The sequence below is a fragment of the Pleurodeles waltl genome, chromosome 2_2 (assembly GCF_031143425.1).
Source record: "Pleurodeles waltl isolate 20211129_DDA chromosome 2_2, aPleWal1.hap1.20221129, whole genome shotgun sequence".
Classification (NCBI taxonomy): domain Eukaryota; kingdom Metazoa; phylum Chordata; class Amphibia; order Caudata; family Salamandridae; genus Pleurodeles; species Pleurodeles waltl.
In genome coordinates this window covers 295721154-295739464 of record NC_090439.1, presented here as the reverse complement: position 1 = coordinate 295739464, position 18311 = coordinate 295721154, and the positions used below count along the sequence as shown (strand labels likewise).

At 44.1% G+C, this 18311-nt stretch overlaps 1 protein-coding gene across 7 annotated transcripts in view; it reads right to left on the bottom strand.

The window, feature by feature from the left end:
- The window catches only part of PHACTR1 (phosphatase and actin regulator 1), a 1185412-nt gene that overhangs the window by 610490 nt on the left and 556611 nt on the right, over positions 1-18311 (bottom strand). For 2 of the 7 annotated variants that reach the window (XM_069219728.1, XM_069219730.1), the window contains exon 1: positions 1942-2312. The exons of 4 other annotated variants lie outside the window; for them this stretch is intronic. In XM_069219728.1, the coding sequence (XP_069075829.1) occupies positions 1942-2197 (256 nt within the window). In that variant the 5' untranslated portion in view covers positions 2198-2312. Of the gene's footprint in view, positions 1-1941; positions 2314-18311 lie in introns of those variants that run through there. One more of the 7 variants, XM_069219727.1, reaches the window with a different exon arrangement.

Here is an 18311-nt window from a genome sequence, read left to right as displayed (position 1 = left end):
TTGTTCCTTGGAAGTGCCGGTATTCTCCCATTAAATTTGTGGCATCAGCGCTGAAAATTGCCGGTACTCTCCCTTTCAAATTGAAGAAGAGTACTTGCCCATTTAAAGCACTGCTCCTGACCTAACTGGACAGGACCCGGTTTTTTGTCGAGGGGCAGGGGCAAGCTCGCTGCAGACGACAGATCCACAGACAACTGCAGTTTTCCAGAATTTAGAGGTTCCTCAAGGGCCTCCGCAGATATAGCAAAGCAGGAGGTTCAACCAGGACCCCTGGCCCTGCTCCTGGCCCGGCCCTTTGCATGAAGGGAACAGGGCCGGGTGTTAAAACACCAAGTCCGTTCATGTGGCACACAAAAACGGAAGAGCTCAAAACGGCAAACACACAGCTGAAAGGTCCGCCAGTAAACAATAACATTTCCCATCTTACCGACCGTCAAGAAATGAAGCGACCCTTCAGCCCTCGACACCAAGCACCGGGGGTCTACGAATATGAGCAAAGTACCATCAGCAACTTAGATAATGTGTACGATATAAAACAATAGAGACAGGAATCAAGCAACGGCGTCTGACGTGGTACTCTGCATGGGCGCGTGCAAGGCCTCTCCATTTCTGCTTCCTGTAAATGCTGACGGCAGCGAATTTAAAGCAGTGCTATTTCCTTCCGCCCTGCCAATTTTCCTCTGTTTTACAATTCCAGAACTGCCCTGGCCCTGTGGATAAAAGACCTGATCTTTATAGAATCTCTTCTAAAAAACAGATAAGCATGCTTGCCACGTGATACGAACGGAGTTGATCGAAAAGCTCACGCCAGAATCCAATAAAAACCGCGGATCGATAGCTCCGCGGCCCAATTTTGTGCTGACTGCACGGCAGCGTTTCCCTCCGGATTCATCCCAATGTAAAACCACTGTCCCAAACATCAATACTTGGAGGCCAGGAAAATTGTACCGCAGTAGGTGCAGGGAAAAAAGTCGGTGCATCAGAACAACACAGAGATTGGAAAAACGGCCAAAACAGATTGCCAAATAACGAAGAGAAAAGCTGCGGGGACCGTTTTCCAATTAAAGTGAATGTCAGAGACGTGCCCCTGGCTGACCAGAGCCGTCCGTCTACAACACCTGCACGCCACGGTCATCTTCATGCCCCCCATCGTGGCTCATTAGGAACTGACCGGAGAAGAACCTGCAAGACCCCGGCGACTGACGGGCTGACAGGCATATGCATCATGCATTTAACTAGGCAGATGTAAATATACCCTCTGTCAGCAGCGGACACGCAAAGGTACCGCCAGGACAAACACACGGCTCCTCCCCTTCTATACAACACACACAGGCAAGCACAGGCCCCAGAAAGACGCACACAGCCGATCAAAATACGCGCCCTATACAGAAACACGCATGAACCCCCACAACCACACCACACGCACTGACAAGTGTAGACTCAAAGGACACACTGCCACTCAACATTTACACACTCCACAGAAACACGCACGACCCCATCTATCCGCACTACACCCATCGGCGAGCAGGATCCATAGATACAATCACACAAACATGTCCCTCATATACAAGCACACAGACGCAAACATTACACACACACACACACAGAGGCAACCCCACTGGCGCCAGACATGACTGTCCCTGTACAACACAAGCACTCACTGACACACAAGCACACACATACCCACGGGCACGCCACACACATACGTGTGCTCCATGCACGCAGATATACACTCCACATACACAAAGTACAAAGACACGTAAAGTACCCAGGCACACGCTTTCATAGACAGATCCGAAAGGCACACGCTTTCATGACAGATCATAGGCAGACGCCTCGCACACGCATAGATTTACATACAGACACACAGGCGCACACACCCTCGCCAGGCAGATAAACACAAACCCGCAGGGCACACCATCAATCTGCATGCAGCCTCACCTTCCCGAGCTTCCTCTCCGCGACTGCAGTTGCTGCAAATGTGCTTGATCTCCTTGCCGATGTGACAGTGGATGACAAAGGACACGTTGTTGTTGTTGGTGCTCGGCTCCTTCAGCGGTTTCATCCTCACCAGATAGAAGGCTTTCTTCCTCGCCTTCCCCTGGCCGCCCGTGTCTGGGGCGCAGCCCGGCGGTGAGGAGGAGGCGGCGGAGGAGGAAACCATCCCGGGCTGCCTGGCGTGTGTGAAATCCGCCATCCGTCCACCCCTGCAGCCTCAACCCGATCTGACACACCGGCGCGTGCACACGCACACACACGCTCACACATGCACAGGGATTAGGGGGAAAACACACATAGGGGGCGGGGGAGGAGCCCGCCCCAAGTCTTACTGACCTCTACGAACCTGCTGCGTGAACCAATCTGAACAGGGGGATGCTGTGAGCGAATGAATGGCACCGATGCTACACCTGTGACACCGCCACGACCCTCCCCGTGGCTGAGTGAAACAATCCTCCGTTTTATGGCTGCATAAATAACCCCACGGACAAGCACAGGCAGAAACTACAGAAGGCAAGGGTAAATCAGGACCAAGCAGAAGTTCCGCGTCGGTCAAGGGAAATCACACTCTCTGAAGTGTGCTGTGCTTTATAGGAAAGGAGAATAAATTAATGTTGATTCCACAGAAAAGTGAGAAAATGAAACAGTTTACAAAAATCCCTTCTCCACTACTAGGCTTTCCACATTAAAATTGCTTCTGTTTCTGGCTTCTACCATATCTAAGCAAACGTTCAGCAAACGTGTTTCGCCCAGTCAAGGCTGTTAGCCCAGGGCCCTTTTTAAGGAAATTTCACAGGATACACCAAACTGCTTCCTGTGACAGTTCCACCTCATTGACATATGTATGCACACAGACCGAGACAAGAGAAATGGTGACCCTCTCTATATGAAGGTTTTCTAAATGGAATATAAAGACAGTGGCCTAACAAAGACGCCCACAACCTCTGTGGTGCGTTGGAGGGGGGTGGGGGTTGGTGGACGGGGAAGGAAAGCTACAGAGGGCCTCCTCAGCACAGTACTCTGGTCTGAGAGCTCTAGAGTGAGCCCAGAGGGTGGCCCCTCCAAGAACATTACAGATAGGGTGACCACCTGGCATTGATGCAAATTCTGGACAGGACTGTAAAAAATTCAGGACAAAGTGTCAACATTCAGGACAAAAATTCAGAACAAAGGGTCAAAATTCAGGACAAAAATTCAAGAACAAACGTCAGTTTTACAGACACACGCAAGAGAGGCCATGCCTCACTATGTTGTCAGTGCATTTATTTACTCTTTTTTAACATAGCACTATTTATTCACTGTGATCTTTTTGTGATTGCCTCCTGGTATGCTACATTCAGGTGTCACATTACTTTCTTGTTCAGTAGTAAATTAATGCCCTTCAGTACTGCGGCAAGGGCATCACCCCTACCCAAATCTACCTGATCTTTCTTGAAGAGAAAGTAACAGCAACATTTTGATTATGTTTCTGAACATTTTAAAACCCCTGGCAAACAGTTTGGGAAACATTAAGGTAATTAACCTTATTCTAGTTTAAACAAATTGAACAAAAACATCAGGCTTACCCCAACCGCCCATGGACTTTCAACCTATTTTTTTTTTAAAGATGCAGGGCAGATGGTGTGGGGGCGACAGTCTCACACCTAATGTCAGGATGTGAGGTTCCCACAACTTGTCTGTAGTCTCACAGCACTAGAGTGTATGTCTGGGGCTCTACATTTATCTAAGAAATGGAAGCCCGGACTACCAATCAAAGATAATAAAAGAGGAGGATGAAATCGAGTTCAAATTGGAGATCCACAGCAAGTAATTCAAAGGGTTGTTGCTAAAAACTGGATAAATAAGGAAGAGAAGAACAAAGTGGGACAATTCCTAAAATCAGACAAGATGGGCCCACCAGGACTATCGGAAGGTATTGGGTACCTGGGGAGTTGTCTCTGCACACAGGAGAGAAACAGAAGAGGCACTGTCAAGTGGTTGAACAAGCATCACCCATCCACCTTGGCAAACTCTTCTGGTGCAATGGTCCGCTGTTCATGCTTGTGAAGGGTGAGCAGGGGCCAGACCCCTTGCAAGGTTGTGCAAGGCGATTGCCTACTTTGTCCATGTCTTTAGATGGTTTAGAAATTGAGCAAAAGCCAAACTAGTGATCTGGGTTTTCCTTAAGTGTCAAGTACACATAGAATCTTCAAAATATTTAGGATGTAAATTGCACAAACAAAATGTAAACATTTTAAAATGTAATTAGTGTTTCTTTAACATATGGCACTGTTTCCCCCTTTTTTTATACAAGGAGATCTCAGATTGAACTGGGAACCACTTACCTTTTGATACCTAGTGATTAATATCTACCATTCTCCCACTTATTTGCAGGATGGAAATCTCGGAAGAGCGTCATGGTCCCTCCAAGCTCAGTTTGCTTTTTGGTCTTCTCTTCTGCTTTCTGTAGTGGGACACGTGACACCAGTGAAGGTGGTGTGCTACCCCAATGATAGTATTATTTTGCAAACCTTCCCCTGCTCATCCTTCATTCCTTCTTCAGACATGCCACACATCTTATTTGGTCACTGCAGCACCGTTGGGTAGCTCTTTCTACTCTAAAGCTACCTGTGACTGTGGGTGGATTAGGTCTTCTGGACTTAGAATGCTATTATTCAGCTGCACAGGTCCAATGGGTGGCTCGCTGGCTTTCTGCCCACCTCCCTGCATGAGATGGGGTTTACCAGTTACGTCTTTTAAGGAAGTCTTAATGCACTGCTCATCGTTTCCTACTGACCATTCTACGGATCACCATCTGGCGTTATCATGCACGGCTTTCTCTTTCCTTGCTAGAACCTGTAAGCTCACTGACATGAAGAAACCCTATGCCCCTGCACTACCTTTGCTAAGCGTGCCCACTTGCACAGGCCGGCTATGCTCAGAGCAACTCCATCAGTGGCATGCTGCGGGCATGTTAAAATTGGGTGATTTATTTCTAAAGAGCGAGCTACTAAATTTCCAAACCCTTGTGGCAGACTACCATCTTCACCCCGGTCAACTCCTTACTTACAACCACCAAAATAATCATTAAATGCCCTATTTCATGTCTGCCACCTAGCACTAACCCTACAAGAGGTGTGCCAGAAGCTCTGTATCATAGGAAATGGTGGCAAACTGATAGAATGGCTGTGCAGACCATTCCTGCAACATGGAAACCACACCAGGTCTTCTCGTCATACTACCTGGGTAATTGATGTGGCCAAACCTCTGGAATATATGGACTGGACTAAAATACTGGACTTTCCCCACAAAGTATCCCACAGCTGTCACTTTAAGTACATTCATAGTGCTTCCTTGTGAATGCATTCTGCCCGTTGCTTGCCATTGGCCTTGTGGTTTGTAACTCACATTTTGTTGCTTTAAATTTGCTGGCTTCATTTGTTTTAGGCTACGCAGCTTCAGTTCGTCCCTTGCCTTGCCAAAACCTTATTTACAGTATCCTTCCGAGTGCTCCCTTTCTGTAAACAGGCATGTAAATCTTGTTCTTATCTCATCACATTTGAAGCACATTTTTGTTAATTCTGAACTGTGCTGGAAACAAATACCTTTATATGATTAAAACAAATCATTGCATTAGGTGATGCAATTTCCATACATCATCGTCTGTGCACAGTATAGTATGATTTGAAAAACTGTATATCTGTGCAAATGTAATGGTCATTTCAATAAAAAATGTGTTGTCTGTAATGGTAGTGTGTTACCACACCATGCATACTCCACTCCACTCTGCTCTGCACCACTCCACACCACTGCACCCTACTCTGTATCACTTTACTTTACACCACTCCATGCCACGGCACTGCACTCTTCTCCATTCTGAACTACTCCACATTATGCCACTGCACTCAATGCTACTTCACACTATGCTTCTCTACTCTGTACCACTCTACTCTATGCCACTGCACTTTACGCCTCTCTACACCACTGCGCTCTGCTCCTCTGCACGCTATACCATTCCAGTCAAGGCAACACTAATCTAATCTGCACAACTCCATTCTCTGCCACTCTGCAACACTGCTTTGTACGCCACTGTACTCTAAGCTAAAACACTCTATGCTAGTGCACTTTAATCTGTAACACTCAACTCTATGCCCCTGCATTCCAAATCAATACACTGTAACTCACTTTAATCTACTCTGCACCTCTGCACTCTATGCCACGGAACTCTACACTACTTTACTCTATGCCATCACACCCTATGCCACTCCAGGCAACTCCACTCTACCCTGCACCTCTACACTCCAATCCACTTCACTCTACAGTGAAACAATCTACTTTATGACACTGCACTCTGTGCCTCTGCATTCTATGCCACTGCACTCTACCGTACACCTCTCTACTCTATGCCACTACACTCTACTCCGAAACAATATATTCTACTCCACTGTACTCTGTGCCACTCTGACCACCGCACTCTAGTTAAAAGCACTCTACACCACTGCACACTGACACTCTACTCTGCACCACTGCACTTCCCGCCACTATACTCTACACCACTCTACTCTGTACTACTGCATTCTGCACCAATAAAATCTATTCCACTGCACTCTATGCCACTCTACTCTGCCCCATGCCACTCTATGCCACTGCACTCTACACCAATGCACCCTAAACAACTGCACTGTATTCCATTGCCCTTTACTCTGCACCACGGTACTCTATGCCACTGTACTCTGTACCTCTTTACACCACTGCACTGACACTCTACTCTGCAACACTACACTCTACACCACTCTACTCTGTACTACTGCATTCTATGCCACTGCACTGTGCATCACTGCACGCTATGCCACTGCACTCTAGGCACTATACTCTACTTTGCACTGTGCCACTCTACAATACTCTACTCAGCACCACTCTACACCACTGCACTCTATGCCATATGAGTCTACTCTGCACTCTAAGACACTGCACCACTCTGCAATATTGCACTCTCTGCCACTCTATTGTATGCCACTCTACCCCACTGTACTCTATATAACTCTACCCCATGCCACTCTATGCCACTGCACTCTGCGCCAATGCACTCTAAACAACTGTACTGTACGCCACTGCCCTCTCCCCTGCACCTCTGTACTCTACTCCACTGGTCTCTGTGCCACTCTACTCCACTCTACATCACTGCACTGACACTCTACTCTGCAACATTGCACTCTCTGCCACTGTACTGTACACCAATGTACTCTGTACCGTTGCATTCTATGCCACCGCACTCCATGGCACTGCACTCAATGCCACTCTACTCTGCATCACTCCACTCTACGCGACTGCACTCTACAGCACTATACTCTACTCTTCACCACTCTACACTACGCCACTGCACTCTCTGCCACACAAGTCTACTCTGCACTCTATGCCACTGCACCACTCTACACTCCTGCACTCTCTGCCACTCTATTGTATGCCACTCTACTCCATTGCACTCTATGCCACTCTACTCTGTCCCACGCCACTCCATGCCACTGCACTCGAAACCACTGCACTTTATGCCAATGCACTCTAAACAACTGCACTGTACCCCACTGCACTGTACTCTGCTCCACTGGGCTCTACGCCACTGCTCCTATGCCACTCTACTCCACACCACTATGCCACTAACTTTTAGCCATGCTGAACAGCAGCCACTCTGGTGTATAACATGGCTAATGGCTAAAACACATTAGCAAAGCCAATAACTCTTTCGTAGATGAGACCTATTGGCTTTGCCAATGTTTGTTAGTACTATGAGGTACAGAAGTCCCTGGAAGAACTGTGAATGTGTAAGTCCTTATCTTAAACATGCATTAGACGCCTCGTCAGGGGTAGTAAGCGCTATATAACTACAATTACATCATAATCAAGGCTGGTAGAAAATGCGCAAATACATTTCGGTTAAATAAAAAAAAGTGCTTCTCAAATACAGATTTGAATAATATACAGTTAATACCTAATACTGACATTTTTTACAACACTCCATTAAAACCACACACTCCACAGCTCACCTTGGAACCCCATTACTTTACCTCTCTAAAAGAAAATATCTTTGCCATCAGAAAGCTTCAAGTGACTCCTTTGGTTAAAGTCAATGCAGGTTTTCAAGCCCCTTTGCATTTGCAGATTTACCAGTTGCCCACATTTGCATTTCTTTAGGGAAGGAGACACTCTAGCAAGAAGGTCTGTTTCTTATCTGTCCGCCCCTCCCGCCGAGCAGTATAGACTCCCTGCTGTTCAATCCAGCTGGGGAAAATATGCTGCCCGTAATTTCGCCCTACCTTCCGTTGACCTTTTGGTGAAAGGCTAAAATTACGGACAAATGCCGTCCGTTAAGCCTTTCATCACGGACAACGGACGGCAGGGCGAAATTACGGGCAGTCCGTGAAATTTACATACGGGTGGTCACCCTATTTGCAGGGGGCATCTGCAAGTTTCGTTATGCCACTGTATATAGAGTGCAATCTCCTTGAAAATACCCTATGCCACTAGATTTGACAGTATAGGACATTTACTCTTTCTGGGCATATGATGTGACCCTCAGACACTACACTCATAACCATACAATCCAAGCTGTTCAGAAGTGAGTGCACATGACCTTTGGTAATGTTCCGGGTACTTCGGTCATAGGGCTTGGCCTTCCATACTTTGGAGAGAGCTATGTGTGTATGGCTGTCTGTAACTGGCAACTTTCTCTAGGTATGAGAGTGTATCTTTAAACTCTATTCAACTGAAGTTTTTAGGTGAATTAATGTTTTTTAAACTTCCCTTTAACAAAGAGTTTTAAGTGACTTTTTGTGCTTTTATGATGTATACTTTGATCCTTGCCCAAAGTATCAAAGGGGCATGGCCTGAGGTTGAGCTTTGTGGGTACTAAGCACGAAGTATGGCTTTCTGCCATGTCCTCCACCCAGTCTCCAAGTTCAAAGAGCCTGCCGGGAAAGGCATAAAGTGTCTGGCCCAAAAGTGACCCTGTCCCTGGCAACCACTGAGCATGGCTTTTGCTTTGACAAGTAGGCACTGGGACTACGCACAAAGATATCTTGACCTTAGTACCAGCTTATGTATTGGATGTGCTTACTTTTTCAAAGTTCATAAGCCTTTATGAGACATTCTGAATTGTGATATAAAAATTATAATTTTTAATAAACGCCAGTCAATACTGCACAATGTGATCCTTGTTACTGCAAAGCAAAACATTTAAAAGGTAATTGGTGCAGTAACACAAACCATATTATCCATGCTAAACGTTTCCACCAACTTTCCTAAAAGTGGAACATTCCATGTGGAGGACTGTTGAACCTAACAAAAACAGACGAAAGCATAGAACGATTCACACAATGAGAATATCTACTCCGTGTAGTGAATAAAGCACAACAAAGAAAGCATACAGTGAAAGATATGAAATAGTGACATCTATCAAAAATAAAAAATGTGAAAATGAAATCGAAAAGTTAAAATTCATAACAAGCTTCAATACAGGTCGATGGGAAGTAAGAAAAATCTTACAAAAAGCATTGGCCTTTTATCATGAAACAAAGCTATGTAAGCAGTAATAGAAAAAGATAATCAATGATTTATGCCAGAGCGAGTCCTTTCAAAGATATGTTGCTCCCAAACCACTTTGTGGACCAGAAAGAAAATAAAGACAGCTTGGACAATTCGGATTGAACTTGGAATTTGCAACAAAAGTAAGTCTTAAGAATGGATTCAATTCAAAAGGGGTAACAACTGTTATACACTATATTTTTTCAAAAAGTGAGTAAATTATTTGGGGCAACTCTGTAGGTTTGAGAGAGAATTTTACTTGTCTTGGTGTTTGGCGATACGTTTATCACTATTATTATGATAGTTTAGAAATAAGGCAATTGCTTTTCAGTGAAATTGTATTTAGGTAGAAGTATATAAAACATTTGGTATAATTTAATTCTGAATCTTGTATTATCACTTTGATCAGCTACACAGAAGATCGATAGCATAGGATTAAATAAGCAAAAATGTCACATAAAACGTAATGTTTTAAACTTAAAAAACAATGACATTCGCCAGTTATAATTACCTGAAGTAACTATAACTCAGGCCCTCACCATGAACTGCTTATGACCTCCCATATTACATCACTTAAGGCATTTTCTTTGACATCACTGATGTCATATGAAATGATGTAATTGATGACAATATCATGCATGGTGAGGGCATTAGTTCTAGTTACTTTGTTACTTCCGTTAACTGTAACTGGTGAATTTCAGTGTTTTCTCATTTTCTGTTTCTCCCTCTTTCTCTCTTATTTATCCTTAATTGCTTTTCTTGGTCTCGGTCAAATTCTGATGCTGAAAAGTAAGTCTTATCTCCAAAACTGAGTGGCAATATTGACCACCAGCAGCCACGGATACAAAGTAATCAGTGCGAACACATATGTACAGATGCATTAAATCGAGATCCCAGACCATCCAATTGCTCCACAACTTTCTGAAGTTGTGGCTACTCTACTTGCAATTCTATGGGTTTGTGTGAACTAGGGATTAACCATTTTGCATTTATTTGGAAAGCATCTCTAAACAAGAAGTTGTGCTGAAGATTGAAAAGCTCTACCGACTAACATTAAAAACCTGTTCCAGCATGGTTAATTTCTCTTATTTTCCTGGTCTGGCTTAACAGCACAGCTGTTGCTAGACAATTATGTAAGAAACAATCACACATGTTGGGAGCCAGGAGTACATGTTTTGATTGGGCTGAAGTTGTGTGTTTCCACAAAAGTACTTGCTGCCCCATAGCTGTGATCATTTTGTTTATCCAGCTGTCTGAAGTTGAACTTTCAGGGGAACACAGAGGACAGTATAAGGCTATAAAAGTGCTTCAGATAAATAGATAATTTATGGCGTTTTTCTCTGACAGCAGCACATATAGGAGAAGGGCAGTCATTAATCTACATGGATCTTTAGGTCTGACAATTGACCTTTTATCCTAACCCAATATTATTTTACAGTTATTTGCTTCCACACAAATGCATATTAATTCCCATGCTATCTACTTGTAAAGCTTCACATTACTATACAACACCTTTTTAAAGCCAGACTTGTTGGCATTGTCAATGCTTCGTGTGTTTCTGATCACAAATTTTAGTTATCGCTGTCCTAGGAAAAAGGTATTTTTTCTGTATAAATTCTCCCAATATATTGTTGCTGCGGGGCTCTCTCATGATCAGGCCACTGGAATTATGCAGCAGCGGAGCAGCAAATAATGCAGCTAATTAACCTAAGCAAAGGTCATCCCACTGTGCGTTATCACGTTACATGTTTAGTAACTTTTGATTGTTTAAGCTAGAAAAATGTTTTGGTAAATCATGTAGATTATGCAGCAGATGACGGATGCAACAAATTCATAATAATGGAACTAAAAGCCAATGCTGCAGAGTATCATAATTCCAGTGGCCTTCTTCACAATTTATTCTGAACACATATCTGTGTAGGAAAAGTTTGGTAAAAATAATTAAATTAATATCAACAAATGACACATGGAGGAATGAATAATACAGAAATGTCATGGAAGGGAGTAGGGAGAAGTAAATAAGGCAAAGGACGCCAGCGTGCGTTTACCAAAACACGACCGCAAATGATAAGACTGCACACTTTTTTACTTACTGAAACAATGAGTATGGGCAGGCCCACTGGAATTATTTGGTTCTGCAGGAACTGCGTTTTCCACATAATTATAGATTTGCTGCACTGGCCACATTGTCCTTTATCTTCTGCATAAACTGCATATGTTAACAAAATATATGTTTCTGACTAGTTTGGACCAAAAGTTACTAAAGCACTGATAAACGTGTTTCTGTGCATTGGCAAGTGGCAGGGTACCTTTTAGTCGGTGATTGTTATGTTTAGGTGTTCGATTGATGCTAATGAGGTGAAACCTATGACTGTCAAAAATGACAAAAAAAGATGTCAGACTACCACCTTGTGCTGCCTACTTTCTTTTTCCTTGCTGTATAATTTAGTTAACCCTGCCACATAATTTGGACCCTCCCGCTGCATAACTCCAGAGGCCTTTAGCATGGGTGAGGTATAAAACAAGCTCTATATTTTTACAGACTGGACAACAGATGGCTTGAGTCATGCTCGGAACCTCCATTCTGTCACCTAAGGTAGCCCCCAGAATAAAGTTTCATCGAGGCTTTCCCCTCACAAACAAGAAGGCTCTTGACTGTGATTTTAAAAATGGGAAGGGTGGCGGGGCCTCGTTAGTTCTTGAGGTGTTTTTGATACTCTTCTCCTGGCCTGTGCACCACTTAAAACAATATAATACTTGCTCATTGTTTTCTGATTGCCTCTCTTTGCCTTTTTGCTGCAGCAATGCAAGACATCTGTGCAAGCGCGCAAGACAATAATTAATTAATAATCCAGCGGGGTTTATGGGTATCTCTGCTGCTTACTGTTTCTCTGTTCTCTAATTTACTCACCCTGGTCCGTCTTTATACCATCTCAGTGTGCTCAAAGTGCACACATACTAACATACACAATACATGCACATGTGCTTGCACAAACACATACACGGCACATGTGCATGCATCTTTTTAGGGTCGAGCGCAAAGCGTTCCGATACTGCTGTAATTTCCCTTTGGGCTTCTAACCACGCCCATGTTATGTCAGCCTTTTTCATTGGTTCATGGGCTTGCCTTTTAAAATCCGCTTGCTTTCATTAGTGAAATGCATGCATACGTCATACCTCTTCTGGTGTGTAACCCTCCTCGAGCGCACCAATCAACCACTGAAAACATACGAGGCTCTGTGTTTTCCGTATGGTTTCTGGACTACTTTTTCTCTTTATTTCGCAATGTGATCACGCTGGGTTTCACACAGCGTGGGCGTGCTGTTTTTTTTCCAATTAATGTGGCAAGAAAAGTCCTGTTAGGAGTTTATAACGCTAACGGCTCTAACTCGACGAAATGCAAGACCTGTTGCATTGTAAATGCTTGTTTATTCTTGAGGTGTGTAAAATACTCAGTATGGGGTGTGTGCACAACAGAAGTGAAAATATTACAGTGTGCTTTGTGCTAGCCCATTACTTAATAATGGTTAGCTTTCTTGTCAGTCTCATTTGCTTGTTTCTTATTTGATAGCTTTCCTTCCTCTTCATGTGTTCTCTTGCGTGGAAGATAGTCTCTTTACCATCCTTTTGATGGAATGACCGGTATCCCTCCACTTCTTGGATTCAGTGAACTGCTTTTTACTGCTCCATTCAGCACTCCTTGGATCAACACTGGTACATGTATTTGTGTACCAATTTACTACCTCCTCAGCCCCTTGCTTTTGTCAGTGGTTAGTCGGGTCCGAGATCGGAGCATTAAGGGGCAATAAGAAGACAATATGGAGGCAATGAGGAGGGTCAACACGAGACAATAAGGCAGTGATATTCACAGTACGGCCCGGGTGCCACGTGCGGCCCTCCTGACGTTTACATGCGGCCTCTGGTACACTGCAGCAGTAGCTGCTCTTACTTTATTGAGCACTGATATTCAAAAACATGTTGAATAAACTGACATGCATTTGTTTACAGGCTAACTGAAGTTAAAGAATGGAAGTAACTAAGGGGTCGTGCACCGCTGACATTTAGGAACATCTATATTTTAAAAGAAGTGCAACAAACGTGTAAAAATATGATAAGGTTGCTTTAAATTCTAAAGAGTGAATTTCATTAACATGCAGAAGTCTTTTACCTCAGTATATCACTGCGTTGAGATTTTATTTAAAGTGATAGTTTACAAATGTGAATTTAGAAACATGTATGATTCCCTGTCCTGACAACAGTGCCATTAATGTACCAAGAGGCAAGCCAGTTGTTAAGCGCACTCTCTGGGTGGCCTGGATTGCTATTGTAACTGGACATTATAATTTATTTATCAAACCCAAGCGAAGGTTTTGCACAGCGCACATCCTGTTTTTTGAAGTCCTCTTACATGTGATAATGAAGAAAATGAAGACAAAGTGAAATAAAACATTGCCCAGGATAACACAATTTGGTCAGCTGAAGAAGCCAGATTGATTCCAGGATTTCTGGTTTAACATTTTGCAATTCAGCCACTAGATGTACTTGCTTTGCCTCCTCTACGCCCACCTTACAACCTCCCTCCGCCCCAGAACCACTTAACTGCACCCCCACCCAACTACAACCTGCAGACATCAATGCGGCAGTTGGCACAACCCAGACCAAAAGTTTTGGCCCCTAGGAGAATGTTTGCGAGTACTCGTGCTATAAGGAGTATTAATGATTCAAAGTGCAGGCACCCTTCTTAGAATTTAATTTGTGACCCACCTCAACGAGGTGACAACATCTTCCCATTGAGCCCCTTCCTTTAAACAACTCAAATTACTCAAACATTGCAGTCACAGCTGTCCACTTTCATATGTATCACATGCCATCACTCTTCATTAAAGTTTAAGGGGTTGCACTCTGAGCAGGTCAGAGGTATGTGCGATCTGCCATTTTATTGTGGCTTGTCTTGTCATTTGGTGTTTTGTCATTTAACTTCATCTGCTCTCTGAGATGAACAATTTGCCTTTGATTAACATTCTTTACCTGCAATATTGCCGCTCCAGTTGCTTAGGCTCTGCATTTAACTCTTAGTCAGCTAATAGCGGCAGTAATAGTGCATACTAAGATGAACAAAAGTGTCAGTGCGCATGGCCTCAGTACACTGATTAAGGAAAACAGCACAGCCCCCAATGTTTCTCCTTACATAAGTACTATTGTGTGGCAAAGCAGCCAAGGATTACAAGGATAAAATAATTACAAAAACACATACTGTTTAAAAAAAGTTGTGTCTCATTAAACTAGCTGCTGCCCTTATTGGAGAGCCAAACACAACAACCACAACTTAAAGCAAATTTGTATACCCAAACTAAAGTAATTACTAGTGGTTACAAAAATCCGAAATCAACTATGAAAAAAACACGGTATCATTTGGTTCCTTAAAGGATAAGGGCACAAATTGGATCACAGTGGGGTAATTTGTGAAACTCTAAACACCGTAAGCGTGGTCTGGTCGCTGACAGCGGTGGCCACCTTTGAGTGAAGCGCAGCGGCCCGCAGGGAGAGGGACTGTTCACACTGCTCCATTGGCATCTGGACTGCCTCCTGACACGGACAATGGGGAGTGCGATCTAGGGGAAGAGGTGGAATAGCGTTTTGACGCCGGAGACACCCTGCTTCCAGCATGGCGCCAGGTGACATGGCGCTCGCGCGACCTGCAGCATACACAGCACAACCCCAGTTGGAGCCCTGAAATGGGAGTTAATGCCCAGGATCTCACAGGGAGTGGCAGGATCACCTGCCCTGACCCAAAACCTCAGCTGCTACACAGCCGGAGGATGTTACGAGCAAGAGGATCCCATGACCTGCGTTCCACAGTGAGTAGTAACTATGAGTGTGGGCTGCATGGGCCTCCACAACCCCCATGGTGATTCCACTGAGGGTCCTTGCGACGAGACCCAGTCCATGCCTTTGCACCTTCTCCACCTCCTTCAGCTCCTGGCAGATATCCTGCATAGGCGGAATGTCGACTCTCCCTACACAGTCACTGCACCACTAATCACAGCACCATTCCCTCAGACCACCGGTGACCAGCCGCAAATCAACTTTGGGTCACCTTGCTATTGAGAGAGACCAAATGTTATTAATATATTAGTCAATCAATCAATCATTGGATTTATAAAGCGCACTACGTACCCGTGAGGGTTTCAAGGTGCTTGGGGGCGGGGGGGGTGGGGGGAGCTGGTGTTACTGGTCAAAGAGCCAGGTCTTGAGGAGTCTTCTGAAGGTGAGTAGGTCTTGAGTCTGTCGCAGGTTGTTGGGGAGGGTGTTCCAGGTTTTGGCGGCGAGGTATGAGAAGGATCTGCCGCTGGAGGTCTTTCTTCGGATGCAGGGGATGACGGCGAGGTTAGTGGAGCGGAGCTGACGGGTGGGGGTGTAGAAGCTGAGTCTGTTGTTCAGGTAGGCTGGTCCGGTGTCGGGAAGCGCTTTGTGAGCATGGGTAAGAAGCTTGAAAGTGATCCTTTTGTCCACGGGGAGCCAATGACGGTTTCTCAGGTGGTGGGAGATGTGGCTGTGGCGGGGTACGTTGAGGATCAGTCGGGCGGAGGCGTTTTGGATGCGTTGGAGGCGTAGTAGGTCTTTTGCTGGATGCCTGTGTAGAGTGCGTTGCCATAATCCAGTCTGCTGCTGACGAGGGCACTGTTCTTCTTGTTTCTGTTGGGATCCACTTGTAGATTCTGCGGAGCATGCAGAGTGTGATGTAGCAGGAGGAGAAAATTGCGTTGACCTGTTTAGACAAGGTGAGGGAGGAGTCGAGGATGAAGCCCAGGTTGCGAGCGAGGTCGGTCGGTGTCGGCGGGGTTCCTAGTGCGGTGGGCCACCAGGAGTCGTCCCAGGAGGAGGGGGGGGGATCCTAGGATGAGGACCTCCGTCTTGTCCGAGTTCAGTTTCAGACGGCTGTTTCTCATCCATTCGGCGATGGATTTCATTCCCTCGTGGAGGTTGGTTTTGGCGGTGCGCGGGTCTTTGGTGAGTGAGAGGATGAGCTGGGTGTCATCGGCGTAGGTGAGAATGTTGAGGTTGTATTAGTGGCATAGAAGTTAGCATATGGTGATGAATTAACCTACACTTAAAGGCCTAAAAGAACAAAATAACACAGGTTTTAAAATGTGAATGTTTGAAATATGATGGACTATGTGGCAGCCATTCATATTAAATACAACTTTTAAAATGAGAGATTTTGCATTCATATTAAGTGAAGTATAAAATGAGTTAACGTTCAGAGTGTTTTATTAAGATATACATTAAAGACTGAAGTATTAAATGAATATGAATTAATCATACTTATTGATTAAATTAATTTTATTAATGTGAGTTAAATGTGTGCAGAGAAAATAAATACATGTTTAAATTAGTTCTTACATGTCATAAATAATGTTTGCAATAAAGTAATTTGCTTTGCATTTTTTATTTGAATTGTAAGGTGTGCAATAAGTTTATTATTGTTTTAATGTGTATTAAGGTTTTCTTAACTTGATTAGGCCTGAGAGAATCATTTTGCAACAATAGTGCAAAATCACTGGTTTATTCTATTATCCTCTGACCTGAATTTTTTTTAGCTTGCTAATGTGATGTTGAATGTCCTCTTGTATTGAAGGCAAGAAACATATTTGTTAATAACAATGTTGCATTCTTTGTTCTAGCTGTTAAATAACATGAGAAGTGTATGATTATCATGACAGATGTATTAGTTATTTAGTGACATGGTCATGGGCAGTGCAGGGCCCTCCTGTGCCTACCAGTCCTGGGTTTCCGCCAGCTTTATCACCGCCATGAAAAAGGCTGGTGGAAACTGGACTCATGATCAGCACAGCAGCGCTGACTTCAGCGCCATCGTGCACGACTCCGACCCCCACCCCCAGGCTAGTGGTCTCAAGACTACCAGCCTCATAATGAGTTCCTTTAACCTTTATCTCATTTTATTTTATTTCCTTTACCTGCAAGTACATTCCATTGCGTAATATAACCACATCATGCTATTGTGTTGTACTGTTGTGAGGATTTGGGTGTAATAAGTGATATGCCCAGGCAGCCTTATCATGCAGTCACAAATACTGTCTTGGGTCCAGTCAGGTGTATTAACCTTAAGCTCAACACTGGGTAGCTGTGGCGGTGATCAGTAAGGCTTAGCAAATGAACAATATGTAAAGCATTTAACGACAGCAAATCATAGAACATGAAAGCCACAACACAAAAGAAACAAGACACAAATTTATAAAAATAGAACATATTTTTAGGAATTTTTTGAGATCTTAAACATCAAAATCCACAAGAGGGTTCTGGAGATACAGATTTTAGAAGCAATAAACAACTTTTAATTCAACCGCAAACAAGCATTGGCCAACAATAAGTTTAGAAACTTTTAAAAAGTTTGAAAAAGTTAGTTTGACAGTTCCGGCACAAGTTGGATGACCAAGTCCCACAGGACAGAAGTCTAGGGGACCAAAATGGATACTTTTGGACAGTTACTTGGCCACCAGAGCGTTTTTAAAGCAAGATATAAACCTTACAGGATGACCGCAATAGACAACAATGGAGTGGTCCTGATGCTGAGGGATGCAGGCTTAAAGATGTTCAGGGATGCTCCTGATGCTGTGCAGTCCATTCGTGGTGAAATCCAGTCATGTCCTCGGTCCACAGGTGAGTGAGGCAACTCTGTTCACGGATCTCGGGGTCCCACAAAGAACTCTTAGCAGGGTTCCAAGGACTACCAA